Source organism: Eumetopias jubatus, unplaced genomic scaffold, assembly GCF_037043125.1.
Source record: "Eumetopias jubatus isolate StellerSeaLion01/CBP00866 unplaced genomic scaffold, mEumJub1_p1.0 scaffold_8, whole genome shotgun sequence".
In the NCBI taxonomy this organism is placed as follows: domain Eukaryota; kingdom Metazoa; phylum Chordata; class Mammalia; order Carnivora; family Otariidae; genus Eumetopias; species Eumetopias jubatus.
In genome coordinates this window covers 100,947,021-100,963,837 of record NW_028274814.1, presented here as the reverse complement: position 1 = coordinate 100,963,837, position 16,817 = coordinate 100,947,021, and the positions used below count along the sequence as shown (strand labels likewise).

Here is a 16,817-nt window from a genome sequence, read left to right as displayed (position 1 = left end):
GATCTAGAACCTACTTGCTCATTGCTTATTTTCTGTTAATAAAATTACAGAAATTTTATTTGAATTTCAGTCTTTTGAATAAGATTTTGCAAGAGAATAGGTAATTGGTGGATAATTCCTCTTTAGAATAGTATGAATGGAATCCAGGAGTTAGGATGACTGGTTCCCTGTTTTTCTAAGCATATAAATTACCTTACCCTTTTAATTCTAGTTTCTTCTCTTGAATTTGAGTTTTTAACCTTAAGATTGACCTCCAAAATTGCAAGCCTATTAATAGAGTCTAAAGTTCATTATTCTAAGGAAAATTTAGTCTTAGTTGATCATTTGATATACTTCTGAATCTTGTGCATGCATTCAAATACTTTCTCTAAGTATAAATCATGCTCTGCAACAGGGCGCCTGGGTGACTCAGTTAGTTAAGCATCTGTCTTCGACTCAGGTCATGATCTCAGGGTCCTGAGATTGACCCCCATGTCAGGCTTCCTGCTCAGCAGGGAGTCTGCTTCTCCCTCTGCCGCTCCCCCCTTCCGCCACCTCCCCACTGCTCTGTCTCTCAAATAAATAAATCTTTTTTAAAAAAATCATGCTCTGCAAAATAATAATACTTTCATTTATTATAAGATGCTTTCTAGGGGCAACTGGGTGGCTCAGTCGGTTAAGCATCTGCCTTTGGCTCAGGTCATGAGCCCTGCATTGGGCTCCCTGCTCAATAGGGTGTCTGCTTCTCCCTCTCCCTCTGCCCATCCCCCTGCTCATGCTTGCTCACGCTCTCTCTCTCAAATAAATAAATAAAATCTTTAAAAAAAAAAAGATGCTTTCTACATTATCCAGATATTATTAAAAGTAAATAATTTTATGGGAAACCCAACATCATTCAATGGGAATGTTTCTAATGTTGAGAACAAGATAAATATGATTGAAAAAGAACACTACTATTTATGACATTGAACTAGAGATACTGGTACAGTTAGAAGTATGGGGGGGTCTATATTCATATTTGTGTGTACATAAAAATGTCTCTTGCAGGATATACAAAGTAATAGTGTGAGTAATTTGTGGCAAAGAAAATGGGTTGATAAGAGTTCAGGAGTAAAGAGAAACTCTTCATTGCATAGTTTTAAAATATTTTTTGTTGTTTGTGCCAAATTAATGTTTCCTATTACAATTTAATAATTTGATTATATAAGTGTATCACATCTTGTTTAAGTTTTAATTAGACTATTTCATCTTTGTTTTTATTTCAGTGTACTGCACCCATGAACGGATAGTTTTGACAGTTGTACAACATTGGTCTTTAATTTAAAAATTGACTGCAAATTCACATAGCATGGCTTTTTTTTCAGGTTAGTGTCCCAAAAATGAAACATAAGCCAACCAGGCAACAGAAGAAAGTGGCAAAAGGCTATTCCTCCCCAGAACCTGATATCCAGGACTCATCTGGAAGTGAAGGTAAAAATATTTACTGCAGACAATTCACTACAAGCACCTAAACTTTTAAAAGGATATTACTGTTTTATGTTTAATATGTGAAAAGTGGTTTTCATATTAACTCAAGAAGATAATATAGGAGTTTGGGTGAAAACAGAAATGGTATGCAAAAAAAAGCTATTTTAGATTATAGGTAAGTTTTAAGACCAGGCCACAAGGGAAAGGCAAGAGAGACCATGTAAATCAAGAACCACACTGTAGTACTAGTTCTTACGTCTTGTTAGCTTCTGAAAAATTGTTGATGATTTTGTAGATTCAATGCAGGAAGCATTTTTTGAGCTTTGAACTCATTTCCATGCTTCAAAAAAATTTTCCATTTTTAGAATAAATTCTTATAGTGTTTAGAAGTCACAGACAAGTAAAAATATAACTATATCAAAATTGTGGTCTGAATTAACTAGTATGCCATTCTTGTTCAATTCAGATAATGTGTAAAATGTCTTGAATTACATTGAGATATAATGAAGAAAGGATTAAGGTAATGTCTGAGAAAATTGTTTTTTAAAAGCCACAGTTCTCTACTAAGCTCACACTAAGCTGGGGAGCTTATTTTTATAGAGATAACGCTAGAGGTGAATAAATGATAAATGACAGGAAATTAGTAGACAACAAATAACAGTTTAAAGGAAAGGGAGCTGAATTCAGTTTGAGGTAGGTTCTTAGAGGAACCCGAATGAATTATTAGGATTTTTAATGGATTAGAGCAATCTTGGCTTGAGGGATGTGGATGGGGGCAAGATTACCTGTGTAAAAGAGGAATAAAATCAATAAAAGTTTAAAAGTATGAGTCACAGGGTACTGGTGTGCTGGAGTGGGGAGTATTAGTTATACTGTTTTGTTCCCATTTTACAGAAAAGGAAATTGAGACACAGGTTAACCTGTTCAAGGTCACATGTCCCATAAGGCAGTATGTATATGTATTATGTGCAGATATTTTGGTTCCTTAATTCACTCTCTTATCCACTCCACTATTTACCTGTAACTTATCAGCTGACATTCACTGAGTACTTAATGTATGCCAAGCTAGATGTTTAACACACTGTACTACCACCATGTGAAGTTTGAATGGTGTTATTATTATTCCTGTTTTACAAATGAGAAAGCTGAGACCCGGAGAGAGGTTAAGATCTGAACAAAAACAGAAAGGAAGGAATGGATATGAGAGGTTTGAAGGGGAAAAAAATACAGTATACTAGTTTACAGTAAAAATTTATAGAAAAGGTAGCAAAACCAACTGAAAAGATAGAAAATTTAGGTGACCAGGGAAATAAAGGTAACATTAACAGTAAAACACTGAAAAGGGGGCCCAAAAAGCTGACTTCTTCAGATGTAGGCAAATAGACAAGAGATAGAAGAGAGTAATACCTTCACCCAAATTAGTATATGTATTTTTAATGATTTTTTTTTGTCTACTTTAATGAATTTTAAAAAACTGATGCCATCCAAATTTGTGGTTACTTTAAATATATTTGTAGTATTCTAGTTTTGAAGTGATATGATTAAAACTTAAAAAATGCAGAGTATTAGTATTATTACGTTACTCTCTAAGCCATAAAAATAATGCCTAGGAAAATTTTGTAACACAAGAATCATTAAGCTGAAATGTAAATTGTTTATAATTAAATGTGTTTGCTATTTTCACCAACTTCATTCCAAATGTCTTTTCAGCTCAGTCAGTAAAACCAAATACAAGAAGAAAGAAAGGGATAGAACTGGGAGACATTCAAAATTCCATCGAATCTATAAAACAAACACAGGAAGAAATTAAAAGGTAATATATATGGATAGTGGCTATTCATTTAAGTCTAGAGGGATAGTTAAGAATCCTGTTATGTAGGAAATTATATGCGAACTTTACAGTTTCATAACATTGTTGGGCTAAAATAGACCTTGGCTTCTGCTGCCTGATGACTAAAACTTATGAACTTCCTTCACCACTAAAATATTGGGGGAGAGTGGTGGTTTTTCCTCATCTGTGAGGGCAGAATTAGAATCTTACTGCTGTTGCATACTAGAAATATAGCTGGGTTAGGTGTGGAAGTGGGGTGGTTTCTGAGAAAGTCAGCTAACAAAGGCTTCTGCTGTCCCTTTTGTACGTGGCTAATTTTTAATTGGAGTACATCAGTTGTTGAAATACTGAAATACTTCATAGCAGTGGTTAAATAGCCTGAGACCTTTGAGTGCTCTTTTTGTAGTCCCAGACCCTTCCTCACACACACCTCTCCATGAACCAGCGGCACAGTCATTAACACCTGGGAAGGGTCCTGATCTGTCCTGCTCCATTGCTAAGCTAGCATGAGTGCAGATTGGTTGCCTCCCATTGCTGTATCAGGGGATTTTTTTTTTAAAGATGATTTTTCTCTTCTTAGTGATTTTAGAGCTTACATTTAGTTGCTGTTTTCATTTATAGCCTCATCTCCTGCCATTCCCTACACCTGTCCCATGTTCTCGTTCTGTGAAACTCCTCACATCTCCAGGATACACTGTGCTGCTGTGTCATCTCTGGAGCTTTGCCAACACTGAATTGCTCTTCCTCCCACCCTGCCCATTAAGAAAATCCTTGTTTTCCTTCAGAATATAATTCAAATACCACCCTTTTAGTACCATTTCTAATTACTCACCCTGCCCTGTAGAGTTACTAATCTCTCCACTTTCCTTGTACAGTTCTCTATACATAACTGCTTTTGAGCAGTTACTAGACTACAGAGTTGTTATTTTAAGTGTCTACTTACCTCACCCCTGCTGCCCCCACTGGACCGTGAGCTCCTTTAGAGGAGGGAGCATGTCTTCTGCATCTTGATGTCATCAGCCCTTATATAAAATTTTCGTTTTCTAGTTTAATTAGATTTTATAAATCAATGAACCTGTTCATTTGTTTCTTTATACTAGTAAAACACTTTAATAGAAGTTGGGGTGGGGGCGGGGTCGGATGTCTTCACTAATCAGTTTTTCTTGTTTTTAGCCAAAAGCATTTAGGATGGCATGAGGATAGTGTAAGCTCATTTCATGACTAAGTTAACATTTTGTTAGCATATGAAGTGCCTATGTAGCATTTTTCAAGTTAGGAATGTCATGAAATCCGTTGTATTATTTTTTCCTGGAAAATTTTGGATTTTTCTCCACTTCTGCTATCTTCCCTAAAGTAAAGCTAGAAGAACCTTAATAGGCCAACTTAAAAAGCACCATTTTTGTTTTAAAACCACTGTTACAGAAAGGTGATATATTTTTATATCATCAGATTTTAATAATTATGTTTAATGCACATCATTGAGTAATATATTTGTATAACGTGGAATGTAGATTTAGACAAGGCCTAATAATGGCTTCACAGAGGATAATCAGCTTCCTATTCAGGTAGTCGTAATTGATTGAACTAGTTACTTTAGATAATGTAATTAAGTGTTCTGTTAATTAAGACTTTACTAATAAGCCCCATATATCAAATTGTGAGTTCTATGCTGACATTTTTGACATATAATTATAAAATTTATTTTTTCTTATTTTTGTAGAAATATTATGGCTCTTCGAAATCATTTAGTTTCAAGCACACCTGCCACGGATTATTTTCTGCAACAAAAAGACTACTTCATCATTTTCCTCCTGATTTTGCTTCAAGTCATAATAAATTTCATGTTCAAGTAGAAGTTCCTTACCGTTGAATCAATGAACTGGAATGATCAGATTTGACCTGGGACCAAATGTTCAAATTGCTTTGGTCTTTATTAAAACGTCACAATATTTCTAAAACAAAAATCTTAGAGACAAATGTAGAGGTGTTGACCTTTCATACCTTTTATCCTTAACCTGAAATAAGAACTATTGGTTATTAAAGTGAGCTTTGTGTTAAGTACCAGAACATTTCTAGCTTTTGTGACAATGTGTTTACATGTGAGTGTGATAAATCCACATGTATACACAATTGTGTCTTATGTATACCTGACAGTAGTCTTTGTATTCTATAGTATGTTCTGAGATATAGCATTAACATTCTTATGAAATATATATAGCAATCTATTTTCTTCATAAAACAGGCACAAGACTTTTATCAATAAGGAATTACAGAATGGGAAATGATGGCATAATAGACATGAATAGTTCAAATCACTGTCCTGTTTAAAAAAAATCATTTCCAAAGCACCCAGATCAATTGTCTTCGTAGAAACAGCAAGAAAAAAGTGTAGTCAAAATGGATGTACTGAGAGAGACAAGATGGCAAATTGCTTTTTTAAAAGTTTCACATGATTTCTTTTTAACCCCTAGAATTTAATATTTATAGATACAGGTATAAATGTATGTGTGTGTATATCAACATAAAAATTGGTATGCAGCTATTTGGATCTGTTCATTATATCTTTCTTATATCTATATAATACCACCTTAAGCACTTGCTTAAAATGTGTGGTCAAAATTTATTGCTGTCCTTTTTTCTTATTTCTGTTTTTTGTAACTCCATTGGTCCAATAGCATAGGCCAAATTCTAGAGATGTTTATAGAGCATATGAAATTCTGATAATTTATGTTTTTTTCATTATTAAAAATGTATTTTAGCTTTTGTTTAGACCCTAGTGTGTTCAGTGAACAAAGAGAATAGAAAAAATTATAACCAATATTTTATTTCAAAAGCCAAATAAGAGAAAGGTGATAAGAAAAGACATTTTGGTAGCATTTATGTGTACATTAAAATTGGTTTCTTTAAAATGTGCAATAAGTTGAGCATTTAAGAAGAGAATCAAGTTCTGAAGTTCAATTCCTTATTCTCCTCTGTTCTGAGCAACTTCATTCTGTGATAAAATCATAATTTGTGAAGATTTTTTTTGTTCAGGCTCAGGCAAACTTTTTCCTAATTTTTTGGGGGGTTAATATTTTTACTTTTTGTCATAAATATTTACAATCCTCAAAGCAATTTTTGCAAATGTAGTTAAGCTGTTGTCCTAAAATATATCTCAGAATCCTGAAAGTGTAGATTTCAAAATGGCTATTAATGAAAATAAAAGTCAGAATAACTATTCTGGCTACATTTGCCTTTGATTAAGAAGAGACTGTGAGATACCAGCAAGGTTACAATCAGTTGTTTATGCCATGATAAATATCAAATCAAGGAATGATTGCTAAATTACAAAAATTGAAAGTGATGAAAAAGAGCCTGCTTTTTTTCCCCCTAATATAGCTATCTTAAGTAGCCTTACATTTTAAGAAGAGCCATTTCCCATGTAGTTTTGGCAAAATAATGCTGTATTCCATATGTACATGTGCAAACATTTTTTTATTGACTGAAATATAAGTAAGATGTACCTATACCTGGTGTAAATGTAGGTGTAATAATGACTACACAGAACAGGTGGGATCTGTTTGTTTGTTTTCATACTTGTCAATATAATTTTTGTCCTCACTTTGTTACCAATGCTTTATGCTCAACTGCCTATTCATTGATAGATGATACTTTGTAAATATTGTACAATTTGATCCTCTTTATGGTTTAAATTAGTATTTATATCATATAAATTGGCTGATCACAAAAATCATTTCATCCTTAAACCCTGAAAACTTAAAATTTTTTGTTGGTAAAACCCCATTTGGGGTTTTAGTCTTACCCACTTGTGTGTTATTTTCATTTGGTCTAAATAGTGTTTTATTTGTATAGGTATCTTCCAAGACTGGAAAGGTAATATTTTCTTTTTTTTAAGGCAGATGTTTTGCGTTCTTTACTCGAGTTAAAAACTAGTTCATGAAAAAGAGCAGGGTTACTCATGACTGTTTCTTATACAATGAAAGCATATATCTAATCTGATAGTCTTCTTATGCTTTTAGTTGTATGAGTTCCTTCCTGTGAACTGAACACAAAACTCAGGAATTGATGGCTTAGTTTTAGATCAGTGTTTATACTAGGCTTAGTATGTGAATCCTTTAAAACACATAATTAACTTTGTATGTAGCCATATATGTAATTGACTTTGAATGTTCTCTACCTGAGATTAATATTCCTTCAGACATGGATTCATAAAAATTGTGATTACAGTTCCCAGTTGTCTGAGAACCTCATGATAGTTTCTAGGATTTAAGATCTTATGACCACTTTTTTTCATTTGATCAAAAATTTTATTTTTTCGCACAAAACTTTAGATGAGTAATAATTATTGACATGTGCATTTGTTTTAGTTATTAAATGTACTATGCCTTCAATTATCCACCATTTAGTGAGATGTAGCTGGCCCAGGAATAGATAATAAATAGGGCATGTGAAACAAGTAAGTTTCAGCAATAGATATTTTACTTGTATTTCATGTTAGTACTCTTTTGTATCAGTTATAAAGGTACAGTGTAATCTTTGTTACCATTCCATTGAAAAAGTTGGCCTTGTAAAATACAACACTCATTTAGTATTCATGCTTTTGTGCCTTTAAGAAAATACTTTTTGTTATTTTTGTGTTACAGGACTCTCCAATATGATTCAAAGTGTTTATAGGCTTGTCATAAAGGGTCATTTCTCTATGTCATTTTATTTCCTTTTATATAGCTATAGTATATTTAAACAGTAATGCTGTACTTTTATAAGGGTTTGTCTATTTAACTATTTCAAATATATTCACTCTCAGACATCATTGAAGTAGACTAGTCAGATTATTCTGAGTATTGTAAACAGTGCCTTTTTGATGGAATTCACACTGTTTTGGGTGTCAACTTGTGCCATTTACACATAAAATTCTGTAGAAGGCAGTTTTCACTTTTTGAAGAATATCTTAGTCAAATATTTAAGAAAACAAATGTATAAAATTTCATTTTTTCCAGTGTTTAGCATTTCTAATGAGTAATGAATATATTTTTGGGTTTTTTTGGTTGATACACAGTGATGATGGCAATATCGATGAGCCATACATGATGCTGTAGATTATTTTGAATTATGTTAAATGTACAGAAATAAAATAATATTAGCATTTATACCAAATTTTCCAATTTGAACCAATAAGGGGTAACACCATACAAATCACTAAGTTTACATTTTAACTTCTATCTCATTTGACTACATGGATAAAGAAATTCTTTAAAATGTATAACCTGCCACTATTATGTAATTTGGTTTCATTTTGTTTACATACAGTGTGTGAATTTGGTATATTTAAGTTAGTTTTTGTTACTCTTTAACATACTGTTTGTTTTGTTACAGTTTTTAATTGAAGATGGACTGTTAAAATTGTATAGGACCAGTGTCTCTTTAATATGATTAACATATTTAGAAGAAACACAAGAAACCCATGACAAAATGAATGTGAATATACTTTCTAAAATGTTTAGAAAATTTTATCTTTTTGCATTTTTCATGTAAAATTATTTTAGTATTACAATAATGAAATTTATTTAAAAATATGCCATGAAACATTTGAGCCACAGAACTTCAGTTGAAAATTTTTTCACTTTTTAGCATGCTAAATATACATCTAAGTTAAATATCCTGTTGAATGGCCATTTATAAATTCAAACACTACCACTGGTCAGTTTTGTATAATAGAATAAAAGTATGTTATCTGCAGTGTAAGTACAGCACACTGTCAAATCCTTTCTCTAAGGTGCATAGTAGATGTACAGATATCTAGTCATAGGCAACTGTTTTGTAATGTATTACATTTCTAATCTATTATTCCTAACCTACTATAAATGTTTGCAGAGACAAAAGAATCGAATTTTTCTAATCTGTAAAATTATGCTAACTTCTACAGGTAGGCATTCTGAATAAAATTCTTAAAAAGAGCAAACTGTGATCAAATGACTTTGAATATAACATGTGACTAACTTCATCCTCGTGTTTAAATTAAAAAAAAAATCTTTTTTGTAGGGGTAGTTGTGAAGGATGGTGAAGGGCTGGGAAGGATTTAATAGTTAGAAACCCTAATCTATGCTTTCCTTGGTGCTTTATATTCATTGTTCTTAAATACTCATCATAACCTTACGGTAAGTGGAAGTTAACCCACCTTTATAAATGAAGAATCTGAGACTTAGAGAAGTTAAATGATTCCAGAAGCTACGCAGTAAGAGTGATGGCAAGCAAAAGTTTAAATCCATGTCTGACTTCCATGTCGATTCTCCTTCCACACACTTAAATGGTAAACCCTGATGGTAGCACTTTACTTTTTAAAAGTTTGGAGTAATCCACTGCTCCAATTGGTATACCATAGCTATATCCACCACTGTTTTGTGATGGGTAGAACCAGAAAAAAACTTATTATTAAGCAATTATATATACAGAACCTATATAAAAAGATTTTCCTCTCAAATCCCTTAGTCCATACTGAGTCAACATCAGGTGAGTTTCAAATCATTCCTGTCTGGTTTTCTCTTTTCCTTCATCCTCCTCCTCTTCCATTCTTGCTCTGTCCTCAGGGTCTACTTGCTTCTGCCTAATAGTCCGTTGGTTCTGTCTTATTAATTGGGTGGGGCAGGGTGGAGGGAGGGAAAGGAGGGCTTACAGGTTTCCCCTGTCCTATGCGTAGGAATAAGGTAAGGAGAACAGCCCCTCATTGTTGAACCTCAATGACAAATCTACAAGGTAAGTAATTTTCTTAACTAATATTGACTGCATTCTCATAGGTGTCCCGTGTTGTGCTATCATCCTAATTGGCTCTCCTGCACTTTTACAAAATAATCCTTTTCTTGTAGAGAGAGTGGGTCCATACACTAGTGAATATCACAGTAATTTGGGGGGTGTACTGTAAATATTTGACTGTTGAGTGCTTAGTATATATGCCAGGCACCATGCAAAAAAAGTTCTTTGCAAACATTCTCACTCTGCAAAACCTTGAGATTTTTCCTTTATATATTATCTCCATTTTTTAAGGTAAGAAAAGTGGAGATGAAAGAGTTTATGTCACAAGTGTCAGAGGAAACCGAGGTCTAAATCTTAAGCCGTACTGTTAACCATTTCATCCTTGAGAGAAAATGTGTTTTAATATATGAAACAGTATGGGTTTTTTGCCTGTTTTCTTATGCACTTGTATCCAACAATATTAGGCCACTGTTTTTAAAGCATACTAGTGATCGCCAATGTAGCTAAGTTTTCACATCTGTCCCCTCTGCTAAAGAAAATGTAAACTGTGGTGGCTGGGGGTTTCATAGTGATATCCGTGCCCGGGAAATGTGGCGAAGTCTCCTGCGGAAAGCATAAAGCTTGCTGCTGTCCCGCATCCCGACGCTGTTTTTGTGATGGTTAGAGCAACCTATGATACTGTGGACAGAATACTCCTGAGTCCAACGCAGAGGTTTTGTCAGGTGGGGCACGAACCCGGTTCCACCCGCGGGACCCACTCCCTCCTACGCATAGGCCTCCCTAAGCGTGCGGACTTCTCTAGAGGAAGGACGTTTCCTGGGCGACAGATTTGGTGGCAGCGGAAGCCACTGCTGGGAATAAATTCACCCAGGGAGCTGGGGAAGGGCTGGCAGTTTCCGGTCCAGGAACAGATCCTGAGAAGTCCTGACCTCTTTCCCAGCTTCGCGGACAACCGGAACGCCAGTCCCAGGTGGCACGGTACCGGACTACCCCGTTAGTGGGCGCTGGGGAACGAGGCCCCAATGCTCCGTCGCGCGGCCTCCTCCCCGCCCCTTCCGCTTCCGGCCGCTTCGTCTCACTCCTTCCTGGCCGTGCTGGTGCTCGCCCATCCGTGGCCGGAAGACTCGCGAACTTTACATGGTATGGCTGCCGTGGGGTCTGCAAAGGTGGCGTTGCAGGTGGCGGAAGTGCTGGAGACCATCGTGAGCTGCTGCGTGGGGCCCGAGGGGCGGCAAGTTCTGTGTACGAAGCCCACCGGGGAGGTGCTGATCAGCCGGGATGGAGGCTGCCTCCTGGAGGCGCTGCACTTAGAGCATCCCATAGCCAGGTACCGCCGTCCCACGTTCCAGCTCGTTAGAGCGTCCCATGGCCAGGTACTATTGTCCCACTCTCCTACCCAGAGCTAGGCACCCCGGGCCATCTCCCTGAACCCTTACCTTGTGCTCCTGGGAAGACTCACCTTGGACGAAACCAGTATGCGTAGGATTCGAGCGCCGTCCAGTGGAATGTTCTTTTGGAAATCAAATCTTACCAAACACCCAAGAACATTTGTTTCCCTACTCCTCGCTCCACCCAACCCCAGAATCTTGAAATAAAACAAAGTAAAACTTTGTAAAAACTAAAACTAAAAACATTAGTCATAAAAGTCTTTTATGACTTTGGTTGTGAAACCATGGTTTCAACTTGATTTACATGTGTGAAGGCAGTCTTCTGAAAATCTGAGTTGCTTTATTTCTTTTTTTGTACAGGATGGTGGTGGCGTGTGTTTCCAGTCATCTAAGAAAAACAGGAGATGGTGCTAAAACGTTTATTATCTTTCTTTGTCATTTACTCAGAGGACTTCATACAATCACAGACAAAGAACAGGATTCTTTGATTTCCAAAAATATTCAAACCCATAGAAGGCATTGGAAAAATTGTTGTCAGTGGAAATTTATTTCTCAAGCTCTTCTAACGTTTCAGACACAAATATTAGATTATATTATGGACCACTACTTAAGTAAACACTTTTTGTCCGTCTTTTCTTCATCCACTAAAGAGAGAACACTGTGCAGGAGCTCTTTAGAGCTGCTCTTAGAAGCATACTTTTGTGGAAGAGTGGGGAGAAATAATCACAGCTTTATTTCACAACTGATGTGTAACTACTTTTTCAAGAGTATGGCTTGTGAAAGTGGGTTTGAAGAAGTATTTGACTTAGTGGATGACTATTTTGTAGAGTTGAATGTTGGTGTCACTGGCCTTCCTGTCTCAGATTCCAGGATCATAGCTGGGCTTGTGCTTCACAGAGACTTTTCTGTATACTGTCCAGCAGATGGTGACATAAGAATAGTGATAGTAACAGAAACCATTCAGCCTCTTTTTTCAACTTCTGGATCAGAGTTTATTCTAAATTCAGAAGCACAGTTTCACACCTCTCAGTTTTGGATTATGGAAAAGACAAAAGCAATAATGAAACATTTACAGAGTCAGAATGTAAAATTGCTCCTGTCTAGTGTGAAACAACCGGACTTAGTTATTTATTATGCAGGACTGAATGGCATATCAGTGGTAGAGTGTTTATCACCTGAAGAAGTTTCTCTTATCCAGAGGATCATCGGTCTTTCTCCTTTTGTACTAGCACAGGCCTCTTCACAGTATGAAATCTGTAACACTGCTTTGGTGAAATTTTGTAAGCCCCTTATCTTGAGATCCAAAAGGTATGTTCATCTTGGCTTGATTAGCACATGTTCATTTATACCACACTGTATAGTTCTTTGTGGACCAGTGCAGGGTCTTGTTGAACAACATGAAGATGCTTTACATGGAGCATTTAAAATGCTTCGACAGTTATTTAAAGATCTTGATCTAAATTACATGACACGAACCAGTGATCAAAATCATACATCAAGTCCTCCTACTTATAAGACTAGCAGAGAAAGTAATCCATTGCCAGAAATTGTTAGTGGCTTAATACAAAGGCCATATCAGGGCACAGTTGTAAAGAACAAAGGTAAACTGGCAAAAACTCAAACATATTTAAAAGTGTATTCAAATTTGGTAGTTCCAAATGTAGAATTAGAAACCTGTATTCCATATTCAACACCAAAAGTGACACCAACAGATACATACCAGACAGATGAAACACTGAGATGTTTACCTCCAACCAAAACCAGGATAATTGATGACAGTGAACCATTTATAGAGAGTAATTCTGCTAATTCAATAGCAGAAAACACTGGAATAGAAATTTCTTATGAAAATTTACAAGTCACAAAAATTGCTAGAAAGGGAAGCATGTTGCCAGTGAGAGAGAAGTCCCTGGAGATGTGTACTTCCCAGAGTTACTGCTGCTCCACTCTACCAGCAGGTTGTGTTTTGCCAGTGGGTGGTAATTTTGAGATCCTGTTACATTACTATCTTCTTAACCATGCCAGAAAATGTCAGCAATCAGAAGAAACCATAGTTAGCATGATAATAGCTAATGCTCTTTTAGGCGTTCCCAAAATCCTGTATAAGTCTAAGAAGGGAAAGTATAGCTTTCCACAAATATATGTAAGAACGCTCCATGCACTGCAAACCAGTCAACCCATGGTGAGCAGTCAGACGGGTTTGGAATCAGTAGCTGGTAAATACCAGTTACTAACTTCAGTTCTTCAGTGTTTAACAAAAATTTTAACCATTGATTTGGTAATCAATATTAAGAGACAGCCTCAGGAAATGTATGATCAAGATTCAGAAGAGGAAGTATAAAATTGGAAGTTTTTTGTTAACCAAAATTTTAATTCAACTCAAGCAATGAAGAAGGATGTGACAACTGATTCTCAAATCAATTCAGTCTAGTTAGGAAAACATCAAAACTTAAAAAGTGTTTAGAAGTACACTAAGAGGCTAGCAGACGTTCAGACACAAATACTAGAAAACATTACGGAACAATTCTGGGGAGGGAGTCTTCCACATAGGGGAAGCCAAGATCTGACTATGTGTTTTCCCCTTCCGGGTGCCTGTCTGCGCTCTGTTAGTTCATGTGCCTGTGGAAGGGTGTTTCTTTATAGCTCCTTTTTACCTTACCCTTTTTTTTACTCTCTTCATCTGTCCTCACCTTTCTGTATTTATTTAGTTCATAGAATCATTTAATCTGAGATTTGGATGGGGTCTTCAGATGTCATCCTATTTTAATGGTTTAAAATATAAAATACAGTATTTGCTTCATTTAAAATTATTTTCTCTACACATAATTTCTAAAGCAATGAATAGAAGTCTTGACTTTTTTTCCCTCAAGCATATAAATTAGTTTTTACTTTTATATGCCCCCTTATTTATATCTGTTTTAGGTGGAAAAGCCTGGATATATTTTTTCACTATCCATACACCATTGACTCTGTAACCGGAAATGTGACTTTGTGCACTGTAAACTTATTTTCATTTCTGTAGTTAAAAGTTAGTTTCAGAAAGGTTATGAAATGCATACTATCATTTTCTCCTGTCCCCTAAGAGCTTGTAAAAATCATTCATGTATGTGCTGGCTTTTCTTGTATTTGGTGCATACAGTTCAGAGTTCAATAGTAATAAATAGTTTGAAAATTCTTTTTTTTTTAGTGCTTCAGCCAATTGGTTTATAAAAAAAATCAAAGATGGGTAATAATAGTACCTCGCTACATCATTATGCAACAAGATAAACTATTTTTTTGGCCTTCATGAAAGTTCCTGTTTTACTTAACTTTTTATACCGAGTTGTTTTATCTTCTGTTGTGAGAAATACTAAGTTAACATTACTATGCTTATACCTTCTTGGAATACTTAAAAAAAATAGAACTTTCTACTGAAAAAAGTTTGAGACTTTTACATTCATTTCTGTACAACATTTAAATAAAGAATTGATTATGCAGTGCTAAGCTTCCACCTATACTTTTAGAAAAGGGGTCTAACACCAAACTCTCACTTAAGTTTTGAGTGCTCAGAAATTAATCATACCGTGAATTTCCCCTGAAGATGGTGACAGCTTTGCAGAGGGTGGTTTCAATGCTACACCCTAAATCAAAGTTATAATGATTAACATATATTTTGCTTTCCCAACTTTTCAAACATTGCATAGATTCAAGAACAGCTTCATTCCAGTAACCTTCAATTGGAACAATGCAATCATGAATCTATTCCAGGGAAACAATTATAACGTAGTTTAGGGTTAATTCAGTTTCTTAGGGTAAAAGGATGTAATTACTCCTTTATATATAGTTGCAAAACACAACACAGCATTATGTTCTCAGAGAACACAAGTCTTGTATCCTTGCACACAGGATTCCCTGCACCCTGGCTTGAAAACTTTTATCAGCAAAAACCTACACATTCCCTTTCTCGGGCCTCAACCGTGGCTTTGAGGTTACCGTCAAGAGTAATAAGCACAAGTATGCAAGGAACCGGCAAGCACTAACCATGATGTACACAGCGCAAGACTGCATTTCCTTTGCAAGCTAGACTTACTAGTATTTTCAGTCTTCTTAAGTCTTTCACGTTCTGCAGCACAATGAATGTGGCACGTTATATTCCGGTAAAAAACCAGTATGACCATACCTTTTTTTTCTACCCAGGCCAGAAAACAAAAATCAGTCGCTGCTATTATTATAAAATTTAAATAGGAAAATAGAAGATTTCTACGTTTCAGTCAAGTATGACATCTGACTGAGACTTTCACAGTCACGATCTTAGTCACTGACAGCGTCACAAGACCTTAGAGTTTCTGGGGATGGCTTTTCATTAGGAAAAAAGTCACCTGTCGAGTAGCGCTGCAGCAATTCCCAGACACCGCGGTCTCCCTCAGTTTGGAGCCTACCTTTCTTGCCGCCTTTTTTTGGCGTCGTGTCCACTTTTGCAGGAGCAGGTTTAGCTGACAGCCTCGCCCACCTCCTCTGGGGCTCCTCCTTCGCCGCCCTGTCGGCGGAGCTGACCTTCCTCGTAGGCACCGTGGCGGCGGCGGGGCGGGCGCGGGCCGGGTGCGAGCGGGCGAGGGCGCCCCGGAGCTTTCGCGAAGCCGGGCTGACGGGCCGCTGCCGCTCCTCCCGCCGCCCGAGACGCTGCGACGCGCCAAAAATTCTTTATTTCTAATGTGAATTTTACAATATTTATACTTTATTTTAAAGGTTTATAAGTGCATGTATCACTGTGCATCTAGCTGTAGAGAAGGACAGTGTCTTATGCTTTTAGTAATTCTCTGCAACACCCAAACACGGCTCTGTTTGTACCAAGTATTCAGACGCCCCTGTTGTAGAAAACTGCTGCCTTTAATCCGTTCTCTTAAATACATGTTTCCAGTTTACAAATTCTTTGTTTTGTTGTTGTTGTTTAGATTTACTTATTTATTTTAGAGAGAGAGAGCGCGGGGTAAAGGAGCAGAGGGAAAGGGAGTGAGTCTGAAGCCGACTCCACCCTGAGCTTGGGGCTTGTCACTGGGCTGGATCTCAGGAGCCTGACATCACAACCTGAGCTGAAACCGGAGTCCAGGCTTAACCAACTGCACCACCCAGGTGCCCCACAAATTCAACAAATTCTAAATGAGTGCCTACTATGTGCCAGATGAAGACACAGTGGTAAAGAGCTGTGGTTCCTGCCTTCATGCCCCTTTCCTGAAAAGTTAATGGATGTGACACTACTTGGATTGAGATTAAATTTAGGAAACCAGATTTGAAAATTCTAATTACAGTAAAACTTGAAAAAATGGTGACTAAGAATGTCATTAAGAATGACGGGGCACCTGTGTGGCTCAGTCGTTAAGCGTCTGCCTTCGGCTCAGGTCATGATCCCAGGGTCCTGGGATGGAGCC

General features: G+C 36.5%; 2 protein-coding genes across 9 annotated transcripts in view; both read left to right on the top strand.

Moving 5' to 3' along the window:
• OSBPL8 (oxysterol binding protein like 8) overlaps positions 1-8,908 on the top strand; it is a 160,146-nt gene extending 151,238 nt beyond the window's left edge. For all 7 annotated transcript variants that reach the window (XM_028105402.2, XM_028105403.2, XM_028105400.2 and 4 more), the window contains 3 exons: positions 1,344-1,449; positions 3,157-3,259; positions 4,998-8,908. In XM_028105402.2, the coding sequence (XP_027961203.1) occupies positions 1,344-1,449; positions 3,157-3,259; positions 4,998-5,130 (342 nt within the window). In that variant the 3' untranslated portion in view covers positions 5,131-8,908. The remainder of the gene's footprint in view (positions 1-1,343; positions 1,450-3,156; positions 3,260-4,997) is intronic.
• Positions 8,909-11,101: 2,193 nt separating this feature from the next.
• Positions 11,102-14,587, top strand: BBS10 (Bardet-Biedl syndrome 10). Of its 2 annotated transcripts, none has more exons than XM_028105407.2 (2): positions 11,102-11,351; positions 11,773-14,587. In XM_028105407.2, exons 1-2 carry the CDS (start codon positions 11,167-11,169, stop codon positions 13,751-13,753), a joined length of 2,166 nt encoding a protein of 721 aa, XP_027961208.2. In that variant the 5' UTR covers positions 11,102-11,166; the 3' UTR covers positions 13,754-14,587. The 2 variants fall into 2 exon arrangements, with proteins under 2 accessions (XP_027961208.2, XP_027961209.2); XM_028105408.2 differs by having other exon boundaries at positions 11,325-11,397.
• Positions 14,588-16,817: the final 2,230 nt, after the last annotated feature.